Source organism: Mus pahari, chromosome 16, assembly GCF_900095145.1.
Source record: "Mus pahari chromosome 16, PAHARI_EIJ_v1.1, whole genome shotgun sequence".
NCBI classification, from domain to species: domain Eukaryota; kingdom Metazoa; phylum Chordata; class Mammalia; order Rodentia; family Muridae; genus Mus; species Mus pahari.
The window spans coordinates 40,959,572-40,982,637 of NC_034605.1; the positions used below are offsets into that span (position 1 = coordinate 40,959,572).

At 46.7% G+C, this 23,066-nt stretch overlaps 1 protein-coding gene across 6 annotated transcripts in view; it reads left to right on the plus strand.

Annotated features, from left to right (window-relative positions):
* Positions 1–23,066, plus strand: part of Rreb1 (ras responsive element binding protein 1) — a 124,321-nt gene that overhangs the window by 92,371 nt on the left and 8,884 nt on the right. For 5 of the 6 annotated variants that reach the window (XM_029547657.1, XM_021215469.2, XM_029547658.1 and 2 more), the window contains 3 exons: positions 7,574–7,763; positions 9,045–11,970; positions 20,788–20,949. In XM_029547657.1, coding sequence (XP_029403517.1) covers positions 7,574–7,763; positions 9,045–11,970; positions 20,788–20,949 — 3,278 coding nt within the window. The remainder of the gene's footprint in view (positions 1–7,573; positions 7,764–9,044; positions 11,971–20,787; positions 20,950–23,066) is intronic. The other variant, XM_021215470.2, reaches the window with a different exon arrangement.

Sequence of the window (23,066 nt, forward strand, 5' to 3'; positions counted from 1 at the left end):
CTTAGAGAAGGGATTGTTTGCACTTACTCCTTTTGGCCTCTGGAGACAAAGCAAGAAAAATGAAGCATGAAATCCCCTTTTTAAAAGAATGCCATCAAAACTCTATAATGAACATGGAATTGGGTGTCTCGGGGAATCGGGCTGGGTCCCCCTTCCAACAGGGAGTCCATAGGTTCTACTCACTGCATTGGCAGGGAACACGGATCAGAGAAAGTGCCCAGGCATTGAGGATGTGACCCGGGCCTACAAGGAGCCTAGACATCTGTAAATGACAGTCCTCTGAGCAAACAGGGTTACAGGCAGCAGTGTCCCAGCACTGCCTGGCACCTCTGTGACCTCAGGCAAGCAGAGTCTCCGTTTCCCCATCTGGAAAATAGATTTGGTGACTTGTGAGCATGAAGAGAGTGATCTTAGGCCTGGAACTATAAGGAATACTGAGGTTTTTTTGTTCTGATACTGTTACTTAGGATGTGTTATTTGTTTGTTTACTGTGGGGGTGGGGACAATGTGCTTTCGTGTGTTTGAAAATTGCTGTCACACCCAGCTTTTATGTAGGTGCTGGAGGGGGTTCATCATACATTACTGAACCATCTCCCTAGCCCACCGTGTCTCCCTATCATCTCAAGTCCTCCATCAGAACAGTTAACGATTTGCCGTGGTCTTTCTTGGCTATCCCATTCCAGTGACACCGAGGAGTCAAATTCCAGAACAACGTCTCCCAAGTACTATGTACTTGACAGAGCATGAAAGCATGTGTCCTTTGCTCTCTGTTGTCATAAAGAGCCATGTTTATCTTGTGTTGCCTTTGTGAAGGTTAGGACTTTAAAGAGCTATTTAAATGGGGTCTGAGGCCTGCGTTCTGAGTGCTGTCACCTTTACAGACTATGTCACCTTTACAGACTATGTCAAACAGGCAGGGTTAGCAGCCTGGAGGGCCTTGATGCCTACAAACAAGAGAACGACACCTTTTTTTGGTAGGGTGTTGGAGAAATCTGTAATTGTAAAAAAGTTCCTTAATTTTGATATTTCCCCTGTAGTCTGTTGAAAATATGTTTTGGGTCGTTATTTTTTTTTAAAGTTAGCTCTTTAGGCTTAAGAGGAGGGAGAGTATCTGTCTGTCCCTCCCCTCTGCCAGCTTCCCTTTGTTTGTTTGCTTGCTTGCTTGTTTATTAAGACAGGCTCTCCCTATGTCACCCTGCCTATCATAGAACTTACTATTCAAACCAAACTTATTTGAACTTTTTCTCCTGTCTCTGCCTCAGGAGTTACAGGATTAAACGTGTGGACTACTATGCCCAAGTTGCTTGGGTTTTTTTTTTGTTTTGTTTTGTTTTTGTTTTGTTTTGTTTTTCAGGGTTTATTTTATTTGTGGTTATATGTATGTACATGAGTGTGAGTACCTATAGCGAGTAAAGGTGTTGGCTCCCCTGGAACTAGACTTAGCTGCCTGGATGGGTTCTGGGAACTGAACTTATTTCCTCTATAAGAAGACTACCACCTCCTACCCACTGAGACATCTCTTTGGCTCTCTCTTTTCTTGGAGGGAGGTGTTGTTTGTTTGGGGTGTCAGTGTTTTGTTTTGAGACAGGCTCTTGCTCTATAGCCCATACTGGTGTCAAACTCCGCAAAGTCTTCTTGCTACAGCCTCCTGAGTGCTGCTGTTCCCAGCACACAGACTAACACCCAGATCCCACTGCCCCAGAAGTGTATTGCTGGGACTGCACAAGAGGCCTTGGGGGACATCTGCGTGCCTGCCTCTTTAGGTTACTTTTTGAAACACTCCTGCTGACTTCAGGATTTTTATCTTTAGAACATTACAGTCACCAGACAAATAAATAATACTGCTGTAGCAGATGCTGAAGGAACACATCCCAATGCCAATGACACTCAGCTACAAAGCTGACAGAGAAGACACCTGTCCCTTTTTTTTTTTTTTTTTAAACTACTTTGGGCTGGATCATTGGCTCCCTGTAGTGGATGGACATGCACACCATAACGCACACCATGATACCGCACTCCATTTCCACCTCTGCCTCCATGTTTTCTTTTAAAAAGAAAAAAGTACGTGAAAGAAAGATGCCTTTGAACAGGGATGCTTGCCATCAAAGGGATAGATATCTCAGTTCCCTTCGTCGTTAGGCACATGGCATGCAGCAGTTAGCAGTTTCGTTTCAGGCAGCTTGGCTTCTGACTTGATCTGTAGCGGCAACTGGCCTTGAGCTCCTGATCCTCCCGCCTTCACCGCACCCCTAAGGACTTGGGGCTGCAAGTGTGTAGTGCCATACTCAGCTTCAATGCCTTTTAAATCTTTGACTGGATTTGAGTATGAACTCCAGCACTGCTTGTTGCACTACGATGTCTTTTAAGAGCTGGAAGGACAAAGCCTCGGCTCGTGTTCCCTTGACTCGGTGGATCGGGCTGGCCCACTCCTTTCTGTGAGCAGGTTGCGTGCTAGCTGTCAGGGTCTGATCTTCTATGGCTTGCTGGTTGGAGGCTGCAGTGGAGATGAGCTCCTGTGGAGCCAGACACATTAGCAATCACATCTCTCCAACCTGGCACAAGTCATAGCTCGGATGCGATGGCACGTGGAAGAAAAGGGGTGGGGAGTATGGAAATCGGGGTTCAGAATTTTTTTTTCCTATGACTGGGAATTGAGCCCCGGACTTTACACATGTCAGCTACGCTCCCAGCTTATGGAACCAGTGCTCACTGTGACAGTGCCTCCCCGTGACCTTGACAACTGAAAAACACTTCTCTAAGCACGCATTGTGGGTTGTCTGTGACCATGGCTTTCCAGCACCCCATTCAACCTCTATGGCTTCACATACTCACAGGTACAATCAGAACTTTGCTCATCTATCCTGCCTGCTGCTAGGGGGAGCTTGCAGTCAGTCTATGGAACCCCCACCTACACACACAGACCTCTCCTATCTGTGCTTCACACCTACACAGTACCTGACAATGGAACTGCAAGTGGTACTACGGGAGGCTAGGAGAGAAGAGATACGCTGCCTCCCACCATTAAGAACTTCTGTTAGAGCCCCACCTCTCCTGTCCACTAAGGTAGGACCCAGATTCAGAGACTGGGGAGGATGCTGGGCTCTGCCCTAACATGCCAAATTCAAAATCTCTCCATCTTAAGTATGCTGTAGGTTAATGTGGTGCTTTCTAAGTGAGTCAGTACCGCGTTCTGCCTTGGGGTACAATAGGCTGCTTCTTTGACCACCATGCTTTGACAGTCAGTATAGTGAGCACGCCTATAGAGGTTGAGGTCAGGCAAATGTCTGTCTCTGTGTTCATCGATGTGTTCCATGTGTCTCCTCAAACTGTTAGCAGTTTTTCCACGAAATCCCCTTCCCCCAACCTGGTGGGAATAATCTATTTCAATGTGATTTTGAAAAGGCAGTTCTGTTTTTGGAAGGAAGTGTACGTTCTTAGAGTTTCCTTGAGTTTCACAAAAAAGATTCACTTTCCCCAAATACATTTATTTTATTGACAGCAATGTTGGTTTCCAATGTAGGGCCTTAGTTTCTATTGCCAGGAAATCAGAAGACAGCCAGTCTGGTGTATAACAGTTCTCTCTGGCAGGTCATCAGGATCTGTTATGAAATGAAAATCCTTCAGCTCTCCCCTCTGTGCTGTGACTCTTGAGTGTGTGTCTGCCTCTTCTCAGGGTTTTGCAATCATTCTCCTGGCAGGGCTGAGATGTCCCCACAAACCCGGGTTGAGGATGACAGAGTCCTGGGGACCACCCAGCCAATAGTTGTATCCTTAATGAAGAGTGACAAACCCAAGCCAGGTCTATGGATACCCTGAGAATAGCTCCTGGTACAGGCTCTGCCTGCTGCCACAGGCTCCACAGAGTTACAGGGACCTCCCTTGTTCTTCAAGCACTTGGAAACAAGGTTGCAAGGCCGTGCTTCCCAGCCCGGGGGATGGCTGCTAAACCCTCATCCCTGATAAAGGGCCGACTTGGTGATGGTTCTCCTCCCCTGCTTTATCTAATGTCTATCAACAGGTACAGAGTGTGAGGCAAAGAGGCCCAAGATTCTAAGAGCATCCTTTTACCCAGCCTCACAATGAATGTATGGTTTCAAAGCAGATAAGGCTTTTGGCTCCGGTTAATTTATTTAAGAGGATGTGTTTTGTTTTGGGGGTGTTATGGTGGGAGCTTTGGTTTGTTGGGGATATTTCATTTGGTGGAGTACAGTGGGGGTTTTGGTTTATTTGGAGGGTTTAAGTTTGGGGGCTGTGTGGAGGACTGGTTTGTTTGCTTTTTTTTTTTTTTTTTTAATCTGTCATGTCAAGCAAGTTGCTTGTGAGCTATGCACTTCTCAGCTTTCCTAATGCTGCGACCCTTTAATGCAGTTCCTCATGCTGTGGTGACCTCCAACCATACAATTATCTTGTTGTAACTTCATAACCTGGGAATTATAATGCAAATATCTGATTTGCAGGATAGCTGATATTCAACTCCCAAAGGGGTCGTGACCCGCAGGTTGAGAACTGCTGCTCTAAACATTTTCAGACGGTGCCTGTGACACCAGCAACTTGGTGTCTTGGGGATCCTTTAAAAACAAACAAACAAACAAACAAACAAACATCCAGTACTTAGAAGTCAGAGTAAGTGGATCCCTGCAAGTTTGAGAGCAGCTTGGTCTACAGAGAGACTTCATGGCCACCCAAGACGACATACTTAAGAAAGAGAAAGTCGTCTTAAGAAAGACGACTCTTAAGAAAGAGAAAGAACAAGCCGGGCGTGGTGGCGCATGCCTTTAATCCCAGCACTCGGGAGGCAGAGGCAGACGGATTTCTGAGTTCAAGGCCAGCCTGGTCTACAGAGTGAGTTCCAGGACAGCCAGGACTACACAGAGAAACCCTGTCTCGAAAAACAAAAAAAAAAAAAGAAAGAAAGAAAGAAAGGAAGGAAGGAAGGAAGGAAAGAAAAAGAAAGAAAGAAAGAAAGAAAGAAAGAAAGAAAGAAAGAAAGAAAGAAAGAAAGAAAGAAAGAAAGAGAAAGAACTGTAAAATGAAATAGCAGTGTTAGTGACAGGCAAGTGGCAGTGCCTACAGGAGGCACCAGGTCTCCTACCCGCCATTGATCTTACCTTTCAGGAAAGGCCCAGTGGAACTTCTGTCTTCTTCATCCCTTGACTTGGCTCTGGTTTATAGAGACAGCGGCGGGATGCCATGGGGCATTCTGAGCCCTGGGTTTAATACTTCCCTCCATTCCCGAACCCTCCCTACCCTTCCAGAAGTTTTCATAGTCTCATAAGTGTGTAGGCAGAAAAACATGAAAGCAAGCCCTTTCTTATTACATGTCCCAAAGCCTAACGGGGTTAGCTTCTGTCAGTTGAGACCCCACTGCACACTCAACGGTGGCTGGAGACCTTCATTGTTGAGACTTGAAGTGATAAAATATCACCTCGGTAGTTGAGGTGAAATACTTTTCACCCATTCTTATACATATGTTAAGGAGCATTTAGCATACGCAGAAAACTTAACAGTAACTTCTTAATATCTAGTCAGAGGTCAATTTATGTAATTCTGATATTTCTCATCTTTTTAAACCAGAATATTGTAAGGAGGTGGGCTGATAACCATGTTCGATTAACTTGAACATAGAAAGTCTAAAAGCTAGAGTCCTGTCTCCAGAGAGGCTTGATCTCCTCAGCCTCAGAGGTCAGCGTCACGAGTGTGCTCTTAGACCTCAAACCTGTTCCAGCCAAAAATAGACCCTGGCCTAAAGTGCCAGCGTCTGGGCCGCTGCCCTGCTTAACTGTCCCTAACCTGTGCCTCAGTCTTCTTTGTATTCTGACAAGGGAGGGATCCTGTAGTATAAAGTCTCCCCAAGGATAAGCCCCACCCACAAGGTGGGAGCTACACCAGGGGAAGGTTGTCTGAGTCCAACTTCTGTAAGAACTGTTGGAAACCCAATAGACTCCTCTCAAAAAAGAGCCTTGTGTTTCCAGTGGCCAATGGGAACCTGTTCTTCTAAATCTTGTTTAGGGGATGTTTCCAGACTAACAGAGGAGGGCAGGAGGGCATTGTGCCTTGGCTGCTAGGGAGTGATGACCAAGGCCGCACAGACCCCTTCAGCTGCAGCTCAGTTGCAACATGAGTGATTTTCATTGTCATTCTTTCCAGAAAAGAATGAGCAACAAAGTTTCTGTTAGCGAGTATGTAGTGTAAAGGGGAGCAAGTTGCTTTGCTCTGTAGAAACAGTGGCAATAAGCCCCTCCTAGAGGGTTCATCCCAATGAGATGAGTACACAAGTAAATGGAAGTCTCTGTTATCATCTAAGTGTGCACATCTGCCCTGCCTCACACCAGTGAGGTCTGTGAATGAGGGATTGTGAGGAGTGCCCCCAGTGACCAGAGTGAGTTTGCCCTGGGGGATGCTTCTAACACCATTACCACAGCATTTGACATTTCACTCTCAGTGAAGACCATGGTGCCCACCGCCTGTTGGCCTCCATCCACTTGTGTGAGCTCAGTGTGTACTTATTTTTCAGGTAATAGTGGTAATGAAACAAGAATTTAATACAGGGGCTGGTGAGATGGCTCAGTGGGTAAGAGCACCGACTGTTCTTCCAAAGGTCCCCAGTTCAAATCCCAACAACCATATGGTGGCTCACAACCATCTGTAACAAGATCTGATGCCCTCTTCTGGAGTGTCTGAAGTCAGCTACAGTGTACTTACATATAATAAATGAATAAACCTTTAAAAAAATAAAGAATTTAATACAGTTTCTACCAATAAAATCAGTTTATCTCTGTTAAATACTGGGAGTGCTATGTGATTTCACTAGTGCCATGTAGACATGTGGTGTTTGTTTCTGAAACGGGGTTTTGCCTTTGTGTCTCTCAAGTGCCATGTGCCACCATGCCCAGCAACATGGGCATTTTATGTTTTGTTGCATTTCTTTCCTTTGTTTGGTTGTGCTGGTGATGGTGGTGGTGGAACCTGGAGACAAGTTCCTGCTATGGCGACTTCAGGATCCCAGCTGCTTTCTCTTTGTACACAAACTTTAGATGATGATATCATGCATACATCTGTACCACCTGCAAAGATTTGGTATCCAGAATTACTAGTATTAGAATATATCTTTAAAAAAAAATCAGTCAGGTGTGGTGGCGCACGCCTTTAATTCCAGCACTCAGGAGGCAGAGGCAGGCAGATTTCTGAGTTCGAGGCCAGCGTGGTCTACAAAGTTACTTCCAGGACAGCCAGGGCTACACAGAGAAACCCTGTCTCAAAAAACAAACAAACAAACAAAAATCAAAAGGGACCCAGGCATGGTGCTGCCTGCCTTTAATCCCAGCACTTGGGAGGCAAAGATAGGTGAACCTCTGTGAATTCAGAGCCAGCCTGGTCAGTACACTCGAGAACAGCCAGGGCTGTTACACAGAGAAATCTTGTTTTTAAAAACCAAGGGGAGAATGGATCACACTGGTAACGTGACTTCTTTATGCCTTATTTTCATTTTATTCAACTAAAATGAAGCAATTAAGCTAACAGACCATTGGAGACTCTGAGCTGTCTCCTCATGGTTGTTACTCTCTTCTCCTAGATGTGACATTTGCTGTGTCACCTTCCGCACACATCGAGGACTGCTGCGCCACAATGCACTTGTCCACAAGCAGCTTCCCAGAGATGCCATGGGAAGACCTTTCATCCAGAACAATCCTTCGATTCCTGCTGGCTTCCATGATTTAGGATTTACTGACTTCTCCTGTAGGAAGTTTCCTCGAATCTCTCAGGTATGCTGATAAACCTATTCAGCCAGGGTGGGAATTGGGGTGTTGGTTTTTTATAATAATACTCTTTCACTGAAATTCAACCTGGCTCTTGGGTTTCTTGGGCTGAGGAGTTAATGGTCTTTTATTATTTGAGTTGAGTTTTCATATGAATCTATGGTACCTTTTGTCCATACTTGAGGCTTTGAGATTGAAAGTTGGGGATTTACTACTCCTGTCAATACCCTGTTATAATATTTAGTCTCTGCGTCACAGCGAGGTATTTGTGGCCGTTTCTGTTGAAATGGTTTGGATTTTTTTTCAAATCTGTGTGTGTATGTGAGAGGGGGGGGCAGGGAGGGAGAGGGAGAGGCCAGAAAGGGGCATTGGCTCCCCTAGAGCTGAAGTTGTAAAGTGGTTGTGGTCAGATATGGGTGCTGGGAACTACACTTAGGCTCTCTTAACTACTGAGCTGTGTCTCCAGCTCCTTGGATCTTTACGAATCTGAACAAAAAACGCGCTGATTAGTTCCCTGCCTATACAAAAACTACCAGAACTACTTTTTAGTATTTCCATGTGTAAATTTGAGATAAGAAGTATCCACATGTAAGTTCTTAACATAAATAAGTCTCCAGTGCAGTGAACTTAACACATATGTACATGCGCAGCTGTCCAGTGTACAGTGCAGTGGACTTAACACATATGTACACGCGCAGCTGTCCCAGGTGATTGATCTCCCCTCCCCCAGTCCTGGAAGCAGCCATTTTGTGAAGAAGCCACCCTAGTTTAGCTTGTCTGATACTGCTTGAACTGGAAATCCTCCTGTCTTAGTCTGCCAGTTGCTGGCTTGTGCTGTGTCCTCCAGTGTCAGCACTCCCCCATTTCCAAAGGCTTAATTCAAATCCCATCATGATGTTATTTCACTCTGCTTGTGTATATCCTAGAGGGCGTCCTTGATCGAACAGGCAGTATTCTTTCAGGTGTGCCCAACCTTTTGACACTGCTGTCTACAGAGTTCATACTTGTGTACTGTGCAGTTGAGTGACAGGAGAAAAGTATCTCTTACTAGTTTAAGCCAGTTTACAATTTTGTGTTAGAGTGCATCGTGGCTGTCCTTGGCCTGCTGTAGGCCAGGGCTGCTCTCCCTCTTTTTCCTAATTCAGTCTCAGATTTGCACTCTGAAAAGTTGCCTCTGTGTTAATGGAAGCAGCTGCTGGTAACAGCAGGCACCTCTCACATCTCCTTCACCGTCCTATTTCAATCCTCACCTTTCTTCCCTTGCTTTTGCTTGTGGGTCCCACGTAGGCCTGGTGTGAGACAAACCTGCGGCGGTGCACCAGCGAGCAGCACCGGTTTGTGTGTGACACCTGCGACAAGGCGTTCCCCATGCTGCCGTCACTCATCCTGCACAGGCAGACCCACCTCCCTGCCGATCAGGGACGGGAGAAGCTCCAGACCAAGACCCTGGCCGCCGAGTCCTTGGAACAGAAGGCTTTCCTGGCCTTCCTGGGCCTGCAGCACACCAAAGACGTCAAGCCTGCCCCCGCTGAGGAGCTCCTGCCGGATGACAACCAAGCAATCCAGCTCCAGGCACTCAAGTACCAGCTACCTCAGGACCCTGGCTGCCCCAACGTGCTGAGTGTGTCTCCTTTTGAAGCTGCTTCTTTAGGTGGTTCTCTGACAGTCCTCCCAGCTACCAAGGAGAATATGAAGCATCTGTCCCTGCAGCCCTTCCAGAAGGGCTTCATCATCCAGCCAGACAGTAGTATTGTGGTTAAGCCTATTTCAGGAGAGTCGGCCATTGAGCTGGCAGATATCCAACAGATTCTAAAGATGGCAGCTTCCGCCCCTCCACAGATCAGTCTTCCGTCACTTTCCAAGGCCCCTGCTACCCCGCTGCAGGCAATTTTCAAGCACATGCCTCCTTTGAAGCCAAAGCCCTTGGTCACACCCAGGACAGTGGTAGCCGCCTCCACACCCCCACCTCTCATCAATGCTCAGCAGGCATCTCCGGGTTGTATCAGCCCCAGCCTTCCTCCACAGTCTCTGAAGTTCCTCAAGGGGTCGGTCGAGGCAGTGTCCAATGTTCATCTGCTGCAGTCCAAGTCCGGGATCCAGCCGAACGCGACCACACAGCTCTTCCTGCAGCAGCCTGGAGTGGAGCTGCCCGTCCAGCCCGAGATGAAGACACAGCTGGAGCAGGACAGTATCATTGAGGCCCTGCTGCCCCTCAACATGGAGGCAAAGATCAAGCAGGAGATAACAGAAGGGGACCTCAAGGCCATCATGACGGGCCCCAGTGGCAAGAAGCCCCCCGCCATGCGCAAGGTGCTCTACCCCTGCCGCTTCTGCAACCAGGTGTTTGCTTTCTCTGGAGTCCTGCGAGCCCACGTGCGCTCCCACCTGGGCATCTCGCCCTACCAGTGCAACATCTGTGACTATATCGCTGCAGACAAAGCCGCCCTGATCCGGCACATTCGCACACACAGCGGGGAACGGCCTTACATCTGCAAGATCTGCCACTACCCATTCACAGTCAAAGCCAACTGTGAGCGGCACCTGCGCAAGAAGCACCTCAAGGCCACCCGAAAGGACATTGAGAAGAACATAGAGTATGTGAGCAGCCCCACCGCAGAGCTGGTGGACGCCTTCTGCGCCCCAGAGACCGTGTGCAGACTGTGCGGTGAGGATCTGAAGCACTACCGGGCTCTGCGCATTCACATGCGCACACACTGCAGCCGGGGCCTGGGTGGCTGCCACAAAGGCCGGAAGCCCTTCGAGTGCAAGGAATGCAACGCTCCCTTCGTGGCCAAGCGCAACTGCATCCATCACATTCTCAAGCAGCACCTGCACGTGCCCGAGAAAGACATCGAGAGCTACGTGCTTGCCACCAACAGTGGCCTTGGAGCCGCGGACGCACCCACAGACGCCGCTTCCAGAGGAGAAGAGGGCGGCTGTGTTGCTTTTGCGGAGTGCAAGCCCCTCGCCACCTTCCTGGAGCCCCAAAATGGCTTTCTTCACTCGAACCCCACCCAGCCCCTGCCTTCCCACATCTCCGTCAAGCTGGAGCCAGCCAGCAGCTTTGCCATGGACTTCAACGAACCCCTTGACTTTTCACAGAAAGGCCTGGCACTGGTCCAAGTGAAGCAGGAAACTATGTCCTCCTTGTTGACCTCTTCCTCCTCCTCTGCCCTCTATGACTGCTCCATGGAGCCCATTGACCTGTCCATCCCCAAGAGCGTCAAGAAAGGAGACAAGGACACAGTGGTTCCCAGTGATGCCAAGAAACCGGAACCGGAAGCTGGGCAAGCAGAGCCGCTCTCACCCGGCCCACCACCCTGCCCTACCTTGTCAGTGACTGTGGAGCCCAAGGGGAGCCTGGAAACCCCCACAGGCACGGTGGTGGCCGTCACCACAGCTGCCAAGCTGGAGCCCCACACTCAGCCCCTCCAGGGCTCCGTGCAGCTGGCTGTCCCCATCTACTCCCCCGCGCTCGTCAGCAATACTCCCCTCTTGGGCAACTCTGCTGCCCTCTTGAACAACCCAGCCTTGCTTCGGCCCTTACGGCCAAAGCCTCCCCTCCTCTTGCCAAAGCCCTCGATGACAGAGGAGCTGCCGCCACTGGCCTCCATCGCCCAGATCATCTCTTCCGTGTCCTCGGCCCCTACTCTGCTGAAAACGAAGGTAGCTGACCCTGGGCCATCAATCACCAACAGTAACACTGTGGCCACAGACAGCCCAGGAAGCTCCATCCCCAAAGCCGCCGCCACCCCCACGGACACCACAGGCTCTAAAGAATCCAGTGAGCCACCCCCTGCAGCCAGCAGCCCCGAGGAAGCCTTGCCTACTGAACAAGGGCCAGCTCCCTCATCAAGGAAGAGGGGCAGGAAGAGGGGACTGAGGAATCGGTCCCTCCCCAACAGCAGTGCTGTGGACCTGGACTCTAGTGGGGAGTTTGCTAGCATCGAGAAGATGCTGGCCACCACAGACACCAACAAGTTCAGTCCGTTTCTGCAGACTGCAGAGGATGACACTCAGGAAGAGGTGGCTGGAGCCCCTGCAGACCAGCATGGGCCCACTGATGAGGAGCAAGGTAGCCCTGTGGAAGACAGGCTGCTGAGAGCAAAGAGGAACTCCTATGCCAACTGCCTGCAAAAGATCAACTGTCCCCACTGTCCCCGGGTCTTCCCTTGGGCCAGCTCCCTGCAGAGGCACATGCTTACACACACGGGTAAGAAGGCCCTCGCGGCTCACCAGGCGGGGAGTCTTGAAAGGAAAGAGTGACGGTCGGGTAGGAGTAGCCTAAAGTTTGGGGCCTTTTTCTCACGCTCCATTCTTCTTTGTCTCAGAAGTCACAGGCTTTCCATATAACCTGTGTCTGTGGTCTGAGCCACCAAGGCTTATCTGTAAATAAATGTATCAGACACAGGTGACATTGGTCATAGGCTCCCTCGCTTCCCTCCCCATACATAACCTTTGTCTGACAAGTTTCAAGAGTTTCTACTAAGTATGGAGGCCATTCCGGAGAAGTGGGACTTTGCATTAAGGTAACAGCAATGTAATGAGCTTGGTGCTTTGACATAATAATCTTCAGTGCCGCCTTTTTATTTTGAACATTCTATGGAGTTCTTTAGCTACCATACATGTAATACAGAAAAGTGGGATTGGATATTTTTTTCTCCTTCCCTGAGGTAGCTGCAGCTTCCCTTACTTATTTTGACTTTGTCTCCTATTTTTAATACTTATTGTAGATGATTGATAGTAATTTTTATAAAGTTCTATTTATCCTAAAATTGTCAACTGTTGAAGAAAACATTCTGAGTATCATTTGAATGTTTTAAATAACAAAGCTAGATTACCAAAACAACATCCCAGAAATAGTTTTCAGATGTCAGTTTCTAGAAGTGTAGAATAGAGAATATCTATTACTTTATGCCTAATGCTTCTAATATTTCAGTAGCCTTATAGAAAAGTATAATTATAATTTTCTGAATAGTATCACAGGATTTGTATCATCGATAAATTGGGCGATCGTACATTTAGTGAAGTCCTTACCCTTTTGGAGTTTACAGTTTAAAATATAGATCACCAGCAAGATTTGATTTTCAAACCAACAAGTATTTTTGTAGTATTTGGGACAGATGAAAACATTACTTGTTGATCAGAATGATATTCAAATTTTACTGCAGCTTTTTTTTCATTTTGCTTGCAGACTGTAGACACTCAAGGTAGTATTATGAAGTGATAGTGCAGAGTGGGTGAGAGCTGTACTCTGCCTGCTGAAACACTCTGGGAAGGGCTGGTAGCGGTGTGGATGCTGTGGTTTCCTCCCACCCACCCCTGCCCACTGAAGATTTGTGTAGATAGGCCGTCTCTCAGCAAACTGACAGGCTTCCTGGGAGCCAAAGTGTCCATTTCTTTTCCATTTGTGATGGCATCTGCAGATACCAGAGACGTGTCCCCTCTGATTCCCTGGGGTTTGAATATAACCTGTGCCTGTGGTCTGAGCCACCAAGGCTTATCTGTAAATAAATGTATCAGACACAGGTGACAGTGGTCATAGGCTCCCTTGCTGGCTTAGGAGCATCTGAACCTGTTCAGTTCCCAGGGCCCACATGGTAGAAAAAAGAACCAACTCCTACAAGTTGTTCTCTTGCTTCTACACGCAAGCCTTGGCACGAGCATGCTTACACACACACACACATACACACACATGTGCACACAGAGAGAGGCGGGGGCGGGGGTGTAAATTCCAGCCAACAGTATTGAGCAAAACCCAATTTCAACTGTAGTTAGGCAAACTGCCTCCATCATAAGATGGGCTCTTTTCACCCTCTCAACTCCTTTGTAGAATTATCCCAGCATCTGTACTTGGTCTCAACCCATTTCTCCATTCTACCCACTCCCTACCAAGGAGCAAAGAGGTTAGCTGCTGAATGTCCACCTAGGGGTCCACCTGCTGGCTGCCAGCACAAACATGGCCATAGCTCTTTACCCTGCTTAGTTAGGTTCCAAGAACGTCCTCTGAGGAGGAAGCTGTCGTCTTTCATGTCCTCTTGGGCAGTTTCTACACACTCGATTTCCTCCCTCCTCCAGCTCTCCAACCTGTGGCTCACTGTGCTCCCTCTGGACATGTTGTACCTCGTGAGACAACAATGAATTGTCTCTGCCAGTTCTCCTCACAGCATCTCGTCCTGTGTCTTTAGGCCACAGGAGGACAAAGTGCCAGCAAACACAACCAGTCCCTTTCAGCAGCGTCTGTCCTCACTTCTTCCTCCTTCCCTTTGTTCTGGTTCCTTGTTCACAGTGACAGGTCAAGATGGTGCAATCTCTGAGAACCCCCCTCCAGCTGTGACATCTGGGATCCCCTAGCTCCCTCTCTTTCTCATGGGTGCTTGGAGCTCCTTTGCCAGCTCCTGGGCTCTTCCATCTCACCTTCTACCCACTGCTAATGGGTAACAAGCACTGACATTTAAATTCGGGAGATGTCCTCACAGTATAGAAAGCAACTTGAGCCACTTGTACCTAGCTGTCTTTTACTGGTTTAATCGATGTTTTTGTATGTGTGTTTGTGTCTGCACATACGTGTGCAGGTAACTGCCCAGGCTAGAAGAGAGAGTTGGATCCTCTGGAGCCAAGGCTACGGGTGCTTGTGAGCTAACAGATGTAGGTGCTGAGAACCAAAGCCAGGTATTCAAGAGCAGCAGATAGTCTTCTTCACCACTGAGCCATCTCTCCAGCCCAAGTACTTTATTAAGTGGTAGCTTTGACTGCAAAAGAAGAAAAGTACCGAGAAAGTCTGGGACCCGAGGGCAAGTGTGTGGGAGTCCAGGATGCTTAGCTCCTACAGTCCTGTCAGCACAAAAACTCCATGTGAGTCCCAGGCTAGTTCTAACCTTGATTCTCTTCAGAGAACATTTGCAGCTCGTCCATTTAGGACTTGACAAACAAGGTCCCGTTGTCCTCAGCAAACTCTTGTTCCTTCTGCCTGGCTTTGTTCCCAGTGCCCTTCAGATAATGCCTCTCTTCCTTTTTTGACTGCTCTGCATGAATGAATTTGGCTGACTGGTAGCTTTAATGTTCACATTGGGGTCGGGGACATACAGGACCCGGATACAAAAGTATGGTCACAGCTGCTCTTACACACACATACACAGGCACACACAGAGTCTACCAGATTGGTCAGATTGGTAAAGTACACTAGTGACTTTCAGACATGTGCTAAACAGGCTCACCATTTTTACATCTCTGCAAGGCAAAAAGCATATTACTATTTTAAAAGTAATTTTTTGCTTTGTATGAGCTTTAAATGATTGTGTTACTTGTCATTTTGAGGTCCTTCCTATCATCTGATGCTTGGGTACCATGCTGTCTTTACCATGGCACTAATGTGACTGTTCATCATGGAATACAGCCTGTCTGTCCAATCCACATAAAAAGCAAAAGCATGTGAAAATTAAAAAGTAAATTATTTCATGCATTAAAAAAAACTACCATTTTCTTAAATCTGGAATCCCAGCCTAGTGGAGTTGGGAAGATGGCTGGATTATTAAGTAGAGTTCAGTTGCCCACATCCATGTATAAGTTGTGTATCTTACAAATGCTTGTAACTCCATCTCAAATAGATTCCACACCCTCTCTTGCCTCCCACACATGGTGTACATGTATTCATGCACACAGAGGCACAAATAAAAATAATTAATTTAAAGAATCCCAGTATAGTAGCTTCTGGCCCTTAAGTCTTTTTTTTTTAACCCTCCTTTTGGTGCTGGCACTTGAGCAGTGCTTCAGCATTCTCCATAGCTCCCTGCCAACCCCTTGTTTCTCCATTCTCTTCCTCCCTGTCTGACCTGAAGAAGCTGCCGTCTTTCTTTTAGACAAAGAAAATTTAAGGTATTCTGTTGTTATTAATAAAAAGCAAAGGAGCCACCTGAAAAATACATGGGGAAATGTTTTATACCCGGTCACTTCAAGATTTTTAAAAAAAAAAAAAAAAGAGGGTGTTGGGGCTGGAGAGATTGCTCAGCAGTTAAGAGCACTGACTGCTCTTTCAGAGGCCCTGAGTTCAGTTCCCAGCAACCACATTACAGGTGGCTCACAACCATCTGTAATGGAGATCTGATGCCTTCTTCTGGTGTGTCTGAAATAAATAAATAAATCTTTAAAAAAAAAAAAAAAAAAAAAACAAATTGAGGATGTTTTCTGTGCTTCAAGCATTTGGTAGGTCCTCAACTAGTGTGCAAAGGTCCCTTGTCTATACACATAGCAGGGTTTTTATGTGGCCTTTCCCAGGTCTCTAAGTATGCTTGGATTGATGCAAATATTCCTGTCTGCTTGGTCTCCCCATCCTCATACATCTCCTGTATGCCTTTCTACTTTGTTGCTCGTTGCTGGGCTTGGGGTCGTTGGTTGGTTTCTTTCGTGGGTGGTGGTTGTTGCTGCTGCTGCTTTTTTCAATGCTGTAGTTTGTTGCGGGTGGCTCTGGGCTGCTTGCTCTCCTGGAAGAGGCTGTCTGGAATGAGGAATGAGTCACATACTCAAGTGGCTTCCTGTGAACCAATCCCCTAATGAATAAAGGAGCCAATCACTGGGTGAGTAGACAGGGCTTCCGGGTTGGAGAGAGGAGAGCAAGCAGCACAGAGCCATTCACAACATTTCCCCCTTTCTATTCTAATAAAAATAAAACCTTTCTATAGAAAGATTTTGTACTTTCTATAGAGTACAACTATGACCATTTTGTAATTTATAAGGTGTAAGATAGACCTGACACCCAGTCCATCATCTATCCTAAATTAAAAGACTAGAGAGATGGCTCAGCAGTTAAGAGCACTGACTGCACTTCCAGAGGTCCTGAGTTCAATTCCCAGCAACCACATGGTGGCTCACAACCATCCATAATGGGATCTGATGCCTTCTTCTGGTGTGTCTGAAGACAGCGACAGTATACTCATATAAATAAAAATAATAATAAATCTGAATAAGTCTTTTTTTTTAATCATTCTACACCTGACTCATGTCCTGGCTTTAGATTGTAGGCCATCTGAAAATCCTCTCAAATCTATTCCTCTCAAAATCAATAGCCTGGGTTGGCTATGAGTCTGCAACACCTTCAGAAACCCAAGAATGACTGATATTAACTGGAAGTATATAGGAAACCTAATACTGCTTCCAAAACTTAGCCAATTTATAGAGACCGCTGATCACTTGGACAACCCCTTACTTCAAAACATTGAAGCATCAGTCTTCAGCCTTCTGGCCAGGATCATCTGACAGACCTTAGAAAAACAGGATATTAAGGACTAGCCTATTCTGTCTTGGCAGAACCAAGCTGTCCTAAATCTGTAATTGTGTCCTTTCCTTGGACAGTATTATGTAGATGAAATGAGACAATTCTTGCCTAGTGTCTATCTCGCCACAACTGGAGCAACTTGTAGATGCTCCAGTTTCTTTGAATCTAAGATAGGGAAAGTTAGTAGACTAGTCTCAATAACAAATGAATAAATAACATTAAATGTCACATTCTGTGGATTTCTGATGTTTCTGAAAATCAGCTATCTATATAAAGTAATCTGGACTGTTCTCCCTTAACTACTATTTCTAATTAAAATCTTTGAAAACACCCTAACAATAAACTCAGAGCCATGANTTTGCTATTTGGCCCTTAACTCACAGGCTTAATCATCTCAGATCAGTTTATAATAACAGTAATAGAAGATGATTAAACAGGCAATGATTATCACTGCACTCTCTACTCTAGAGTCAGTGACTAATATTCCCTATCCTAGCTCAAGTTAAAACAATCCAAAACAAATGAAGTAAATTAAAAAAAAAAAACTGTATGTGCTTATACTTGGGCCTTTTCTATGTTGCCAATAGGATATAAAACCCAATATTCCCATGGAGTCCATGTTAGACAGATTATGAGTATTCTATAACCTTCTATAGAGGAGATTTGTACCAATGAAAACCTTGATGTTACATCAAAAGAAATTCTGTATCAAAATAAGAAATTATGACTTCAGCTTAGTAACAATTAAAATGATTTCTACCAAATGAGATTATGCCTATACAATCAATTCTAGCTATTTCCTCCCTGTTCCAATTATAACCATTTCTACATTCCCTAGAAAGACAACCTATAATAACCACCTCCAGCCCCAAAGCCCAGGGAACTGGGGTGACGATTCTTCGTAACTTATTCAGGCTGAATATGGGCATTGAGATATTTTGAAGCACTGGGGGTGGGGAAATAGGGGAGTTGGTTGGCCTTTAAAAGGCCACACCAGCGATTGATTTAGTCTCTGATGCCTGTGTCCTGACGAGATCTGGCTGAAAGTCCAGTACATCAGGAGTTCAGGCAGGTCAGTTCAGCGTGTCTGTCAAAGAGACTCACCAATGCTGCATACTCTGTAATGTATAAACTTCAAAGCAAAATGTTAATATCATCAAGATTATCTTTTTGTTCAATTTTCTGGAATCTAGTTCTTCAGGGGGTTCTCCCTCTGTCAAATCTGATCCATATAACTCTGGAAGGTGTAAATACCTTAATCACCGTTTCCAAAACCACAAAGATAAAACCTTTTTCCCAAATCAGCATATTCTTGAGACAGTAACCAGAAAAACCTCTATTTTGACCTTTCTCCCAGAGGGATAACCACAAAACTCAACAGCACACCCATTTTGAAAATTAAAACAATATAAAACAAATGAACTAAGCTAAGATACTGTATGTGCCTATACTAGGCCTTTCCTATCTTTTCAAGCAGGAAAAGATATTCAAGATTCCTGTGGAGCCCACATTAGCAGAATATGAGCTTCCTGTGGCTGGTTAAATAGTCTATACCATCTTTCCATTTGGCCCAGAGCCACAGACATATTAATAACTCTATAATGTCTGTCTGTTGAACTCTCTACCTGGAGCCACAGAAATAGATAATTAATACCTGTTCAAGGCAGGCAATGATTATCACTGTGCTCTCTACTCTGGAGTCCGTGACTAATATTCCCTATCCTAGTTCAAATTAAAACAACCCAAAACAAATGAAGTAAACCAAAATACTGTATGTGCTCATATTTAAGACTTTCCTGTGTTACTAAGAGGATATAAAACCCAACCAATATTCCCCTGGAGCCCACATTAGACAGAATATGAGTATCCTGTAAGACAAGTAAAGCAATCTTATACCATCTTATGATTCAGCTCTCTGCCTAGAGCAGCCATCTCATTATACCATCTATCTGTTCGGCTCTTTGCCTGGAGCCACAGACATTTATTTTATTAATACCTGTTCACTGCCCTCTCTACTTGAAGTCAGTGACTAATTTTCCCTATCCTAGTTCAGAACCGCAGGCAAAATTCCCCACATGATTTGGACAAAATATGATATAAATCTATCCTAAAAGCAAGTAATCCCAATTTTAAAGAACAGTAGTTTCAAGCTCAGAGCCTCATCAGAGATGAGCTGTGTCTTTGAGCTGTACACATCCCTGGCCCATCTGCACCATCAGACAACTCCAGAGGTTTGGGAGTGTCATCTTAAAGGATGTGTGCTCTCAGGAGGGAATAAATAACTTCCTTTGATTGATTATTCCTGATAACAGTGAGGGTTGCATTGTCATAGACACTCTGGACCTGCCTTCCCATGGAAAACAAGAAGCCCTTCTTTCTTGCTTGTCCTAGCAGCAAGGCCCAGGAACCTGCACACTGCACTAGTTCAAGCTGTGTCTGTCTCTTAAGCATTAATCTAAAGGGATGGTCCCTGGTTTGTGTTTCGTGGGAGCTGTGCCATGTGACTCTTCCTGTTAGTTATTGAAGGTTGACTACAGGTTCAAGGTTCCAAGATAGCAGCACTGAGCAGCAACTTGAAGGTGTCTTTCGTCCCCAGTCAGAAGCTGGGACCTGGATTCTGGCAACTGGGGCAGGGGTGAAGGGGTGGAGGGCAAACAAGTCGGACGCTGAACAGTCCGACTTCTCCTAGTCTCCTACAGCTCAGGTTGCTGCCCTTTCCCCTTCCTGTCTGCTTCTGTCCCTTCTCTCCCTGGTCTCTCTCTCCTTCCCCTTTTTTCTTTTCCTTCTCTTTCCCTCCTCCCTCCTTTCTCTTTTCCCTTCCTCCTCTGTCACCTGTCTTTTCCCATCCTCCTCTCCTACTTTCTCATGTATGTTCTCTCCCTGAGCCTTTGCCCTTTCCCCGCCACCATGAATCCACCCAAACCCAGGACTAGCCACAGGGGAGCTTCCAATGCATTTTGAAACACAATGTTTACAATGCAAACAGAATCGAATAAATGAAGGATATAAGCAGGCCAAAGCAGAAACCTCCCCTGGGAGGGAAAGAGGGCCTCTCCTGCCAACGCGTCATCACCCTGTTGGCAGCACTGGCCTAGGGTTTGGGCTGACCTTGCTCATGCCTCTGTGGAGCAGAGTACATAGCCTGATGCACAATTGCCTGTGTTGGTCACTCCCTTAGCCCATACAAAGCAAGAATGTGAAAACCTGGGAGCCATGAATCCTGATGCTTGCCACGCTGGAGGGAGGCTTACTTTGACTTCTCAATATGGGCCTTGGAAGGTTGCCTCCCCTTGGGAGGCTTGAGCCTGCTCCCTGCCCCTACCTCCCCATCCCACCCCACCCACATACATACCCGGGTCCATCTCCTCACCTTCAGTACTGCCTGCCAGGGTAGCTGGTAGTGCTTTTTCTCTGGTTCATTTAGGTATTGCTTGCCTTAGAAATGTTGTGGTGTTAACAGTTTTTATTGTCTTGCTTCAAACACATGTATCTTGGTCTCATTGTTAACTTATTTTTAGTCTCTTGATGACAACTCCTTCCATTACATGACGGCTAAGGGAAAATGATTATTTTAGTCATTGTCTCTCAGTTTCTGTTTCTTTTTTTTTTTTTTTAAGTATGTTTCTCTTATTTTCTTAAAAGGAAAGGGTGGAGGGTTGAACAAATGTCAGCAAACCCAGAAGAGTAAGTCAAAAGCAACTTTTCTTTTTCATTGCAGTAGTAAGCCAGATAAATGCATATTTTTTTTTCCTGCTTCAGGTCAGAAACCCTTCCCTTGTCAAAAATGCGATGCCTTCTTTTCTACCAAATCTAACTGTGAGCGGCACCAGTTGCGCAAACACGGAGTTACCACCTGCTCCCTGAGAAGAAACGGGCTTATTCCCCCAAAAGAGGGTGATGTTGGATCCCATGATAGCACAGGTAGAAGAACCTCTAGGTGATGGAGAACCAGAGAGAGGAGGGTGCTCCCCAGAACTCGGTTAAGGCTGTGTGAGCTGGGGCGGAGAGCTCTTCGCAGCCGGCAGCTCAGGGGCCCTAGCCCCTGCCTACATGGTGTGACACTGAGACCTGTGGAGCTGGGGAAAACAGTGTCAGTGCCCCAGGGGATTTTGGAGCTGCCAGGGGGGAGATCAAGCTCCTTCCTCCCTGAAATTGCCATTGCTCTGATCCTGGAAGGTAGCATGAGCCAGATGTTGTATACGCTTTCGGCTCCTGCTTAAATCCCTGAAGGAAACACGAAGCTCTGACTTTTGGGGGACCCAGATTCTGCAGCTTTCGTGAGCAGCACTTTGCCCAGTGGACTCAGTACTACAAGAACTGTGACCCTCCAAGCTTTTAGTTGGGAGGCGGGTCGAGGCAGGGCAAGGCAGGGCTTTTCTTCTCCATAACTCCTCCCTGTATAAACCTGTCCTTGTTTGAAAAAGCACTGTGCATGTCCTTCTTAATCACGACTCTGCTTGACCTGGGTCCGGGTATTATGCTCCTGTGCTGATGTGTGCTTCCTCCCTCAGCCCTTACAGAGTAATTAACACTGCTTTTCTGCCCCCTGGCCCCCATCACCTTCTGTATTTACTCAAGTCCTCTATTTAATACACTCCATGGTCCAACTGCGAGAGTTTGCTACCCCTACCGCCAAAACACACCGTACAAACAGTAAGCTGCCTCAGGCCACTTGGTCCAGCCAAGGTAGCAGGGAGGGCATTGCACACACAGGCTTCAGCTCTGTGGGTGTTGAAAGTTAGCATTTGCCCATTTCTGGGATCTAAGCCAGCCTCCGATGTGGTCATCCAGGATTGCAGTTGTGTCTCGTGACTTCTCCTCAGTCTTTGGTGGGATAGAGTGCTGTGTAGTTTGGAGAGGGGCACCCTGACCCTAGGAGTCAATGTGGACAGATTGACAGTCATTGATTCCAACCCCTGACCCCGTTGCCCTGACCTCAGTGTTGACACATCACAGTGGACTGGATATCTGGGAGAGCTGACCCCAGTGGCAAAGACACCTTTACCCTTCCCACCACAGGGAGAGCAATGGAATGCCTTGGGCTTGCTGGGTCCTTCTGCCCAGGTTAGACCTTCTTGTTAGGGCAAGAATGCCACAGCTGGTTTGCTAACCCCACCCCACCCCAACCCCCAACTTCTATTTCCACGAAGTTCTCCAGGATCTGGGAGTGAGGACAGGTATCCTGCCATGGTTGAGTCCCTGTGAGCCAGGCCTGATCAGCTTCCCAAGCCGCTGGAAGCCCAAGGCGCTGCAGCAGCTGTCTTTGCCACAGACTGTCCCATTAATGTTTAACCACCACTGCCACAGGGCCTATTAGACTGGAACATTTTCTTACGGCCTGCTTTACAGACAGGTCCTGTGATTCTCCCCAAACCAGTTCAAAAGGGAAGGCAGCTGACACGGGGAGGGGGGTGCTTTGGGGTGGGAACCCATGTCTTCAGAAGAGTCTCAGGCACTGTATCCTGCTCATCCTGGAGGCTGTTCACAGGAACTCTGCTGACGCCAGAGCTCGGTCAGAATTTATGGTTTGAGCTTAGCTTTGGCACAAGTGTTAGCCTGTGGGCGTATTTATTTTTTAAGTTTACAATTACAGGTTTTCTTTTTCCAAAGCCCTGCCCCAGAAGTTATATAGATTTTCTTAAAGGGACAAAGTCTCTTAGAAAAGAACTATCAAAGAGAGAAATATTTGGTTTAACTGCCCATGGTCAAAGAGAGAAATATTTGGTTTAACTGCCCATGGTGAGAGGGGGGGGACAGGCTGAGGTGGGAGAAAAAAACAACCAGGAGACCTAAGAGTTGAGGGAGGGGGTTGAGAAATTTACAACCCAGGGCAGTACGATACTAGCTGGGGGCAGAAGAACCGGTTGTTTGGTTTGGTTTTCTGGTTTTAACCTTGGAGACCGGATAACCTGGGACTATGGTTAAACTCAGGATGACCTTGAATTTGTGGTCCTCCTGCTCATACCTCTGGAGTGCTCACAGGAGAATATCACCCCAACTGCAAGTCCATCAGCTTGGGTAGGCAAGCACTCTACCCT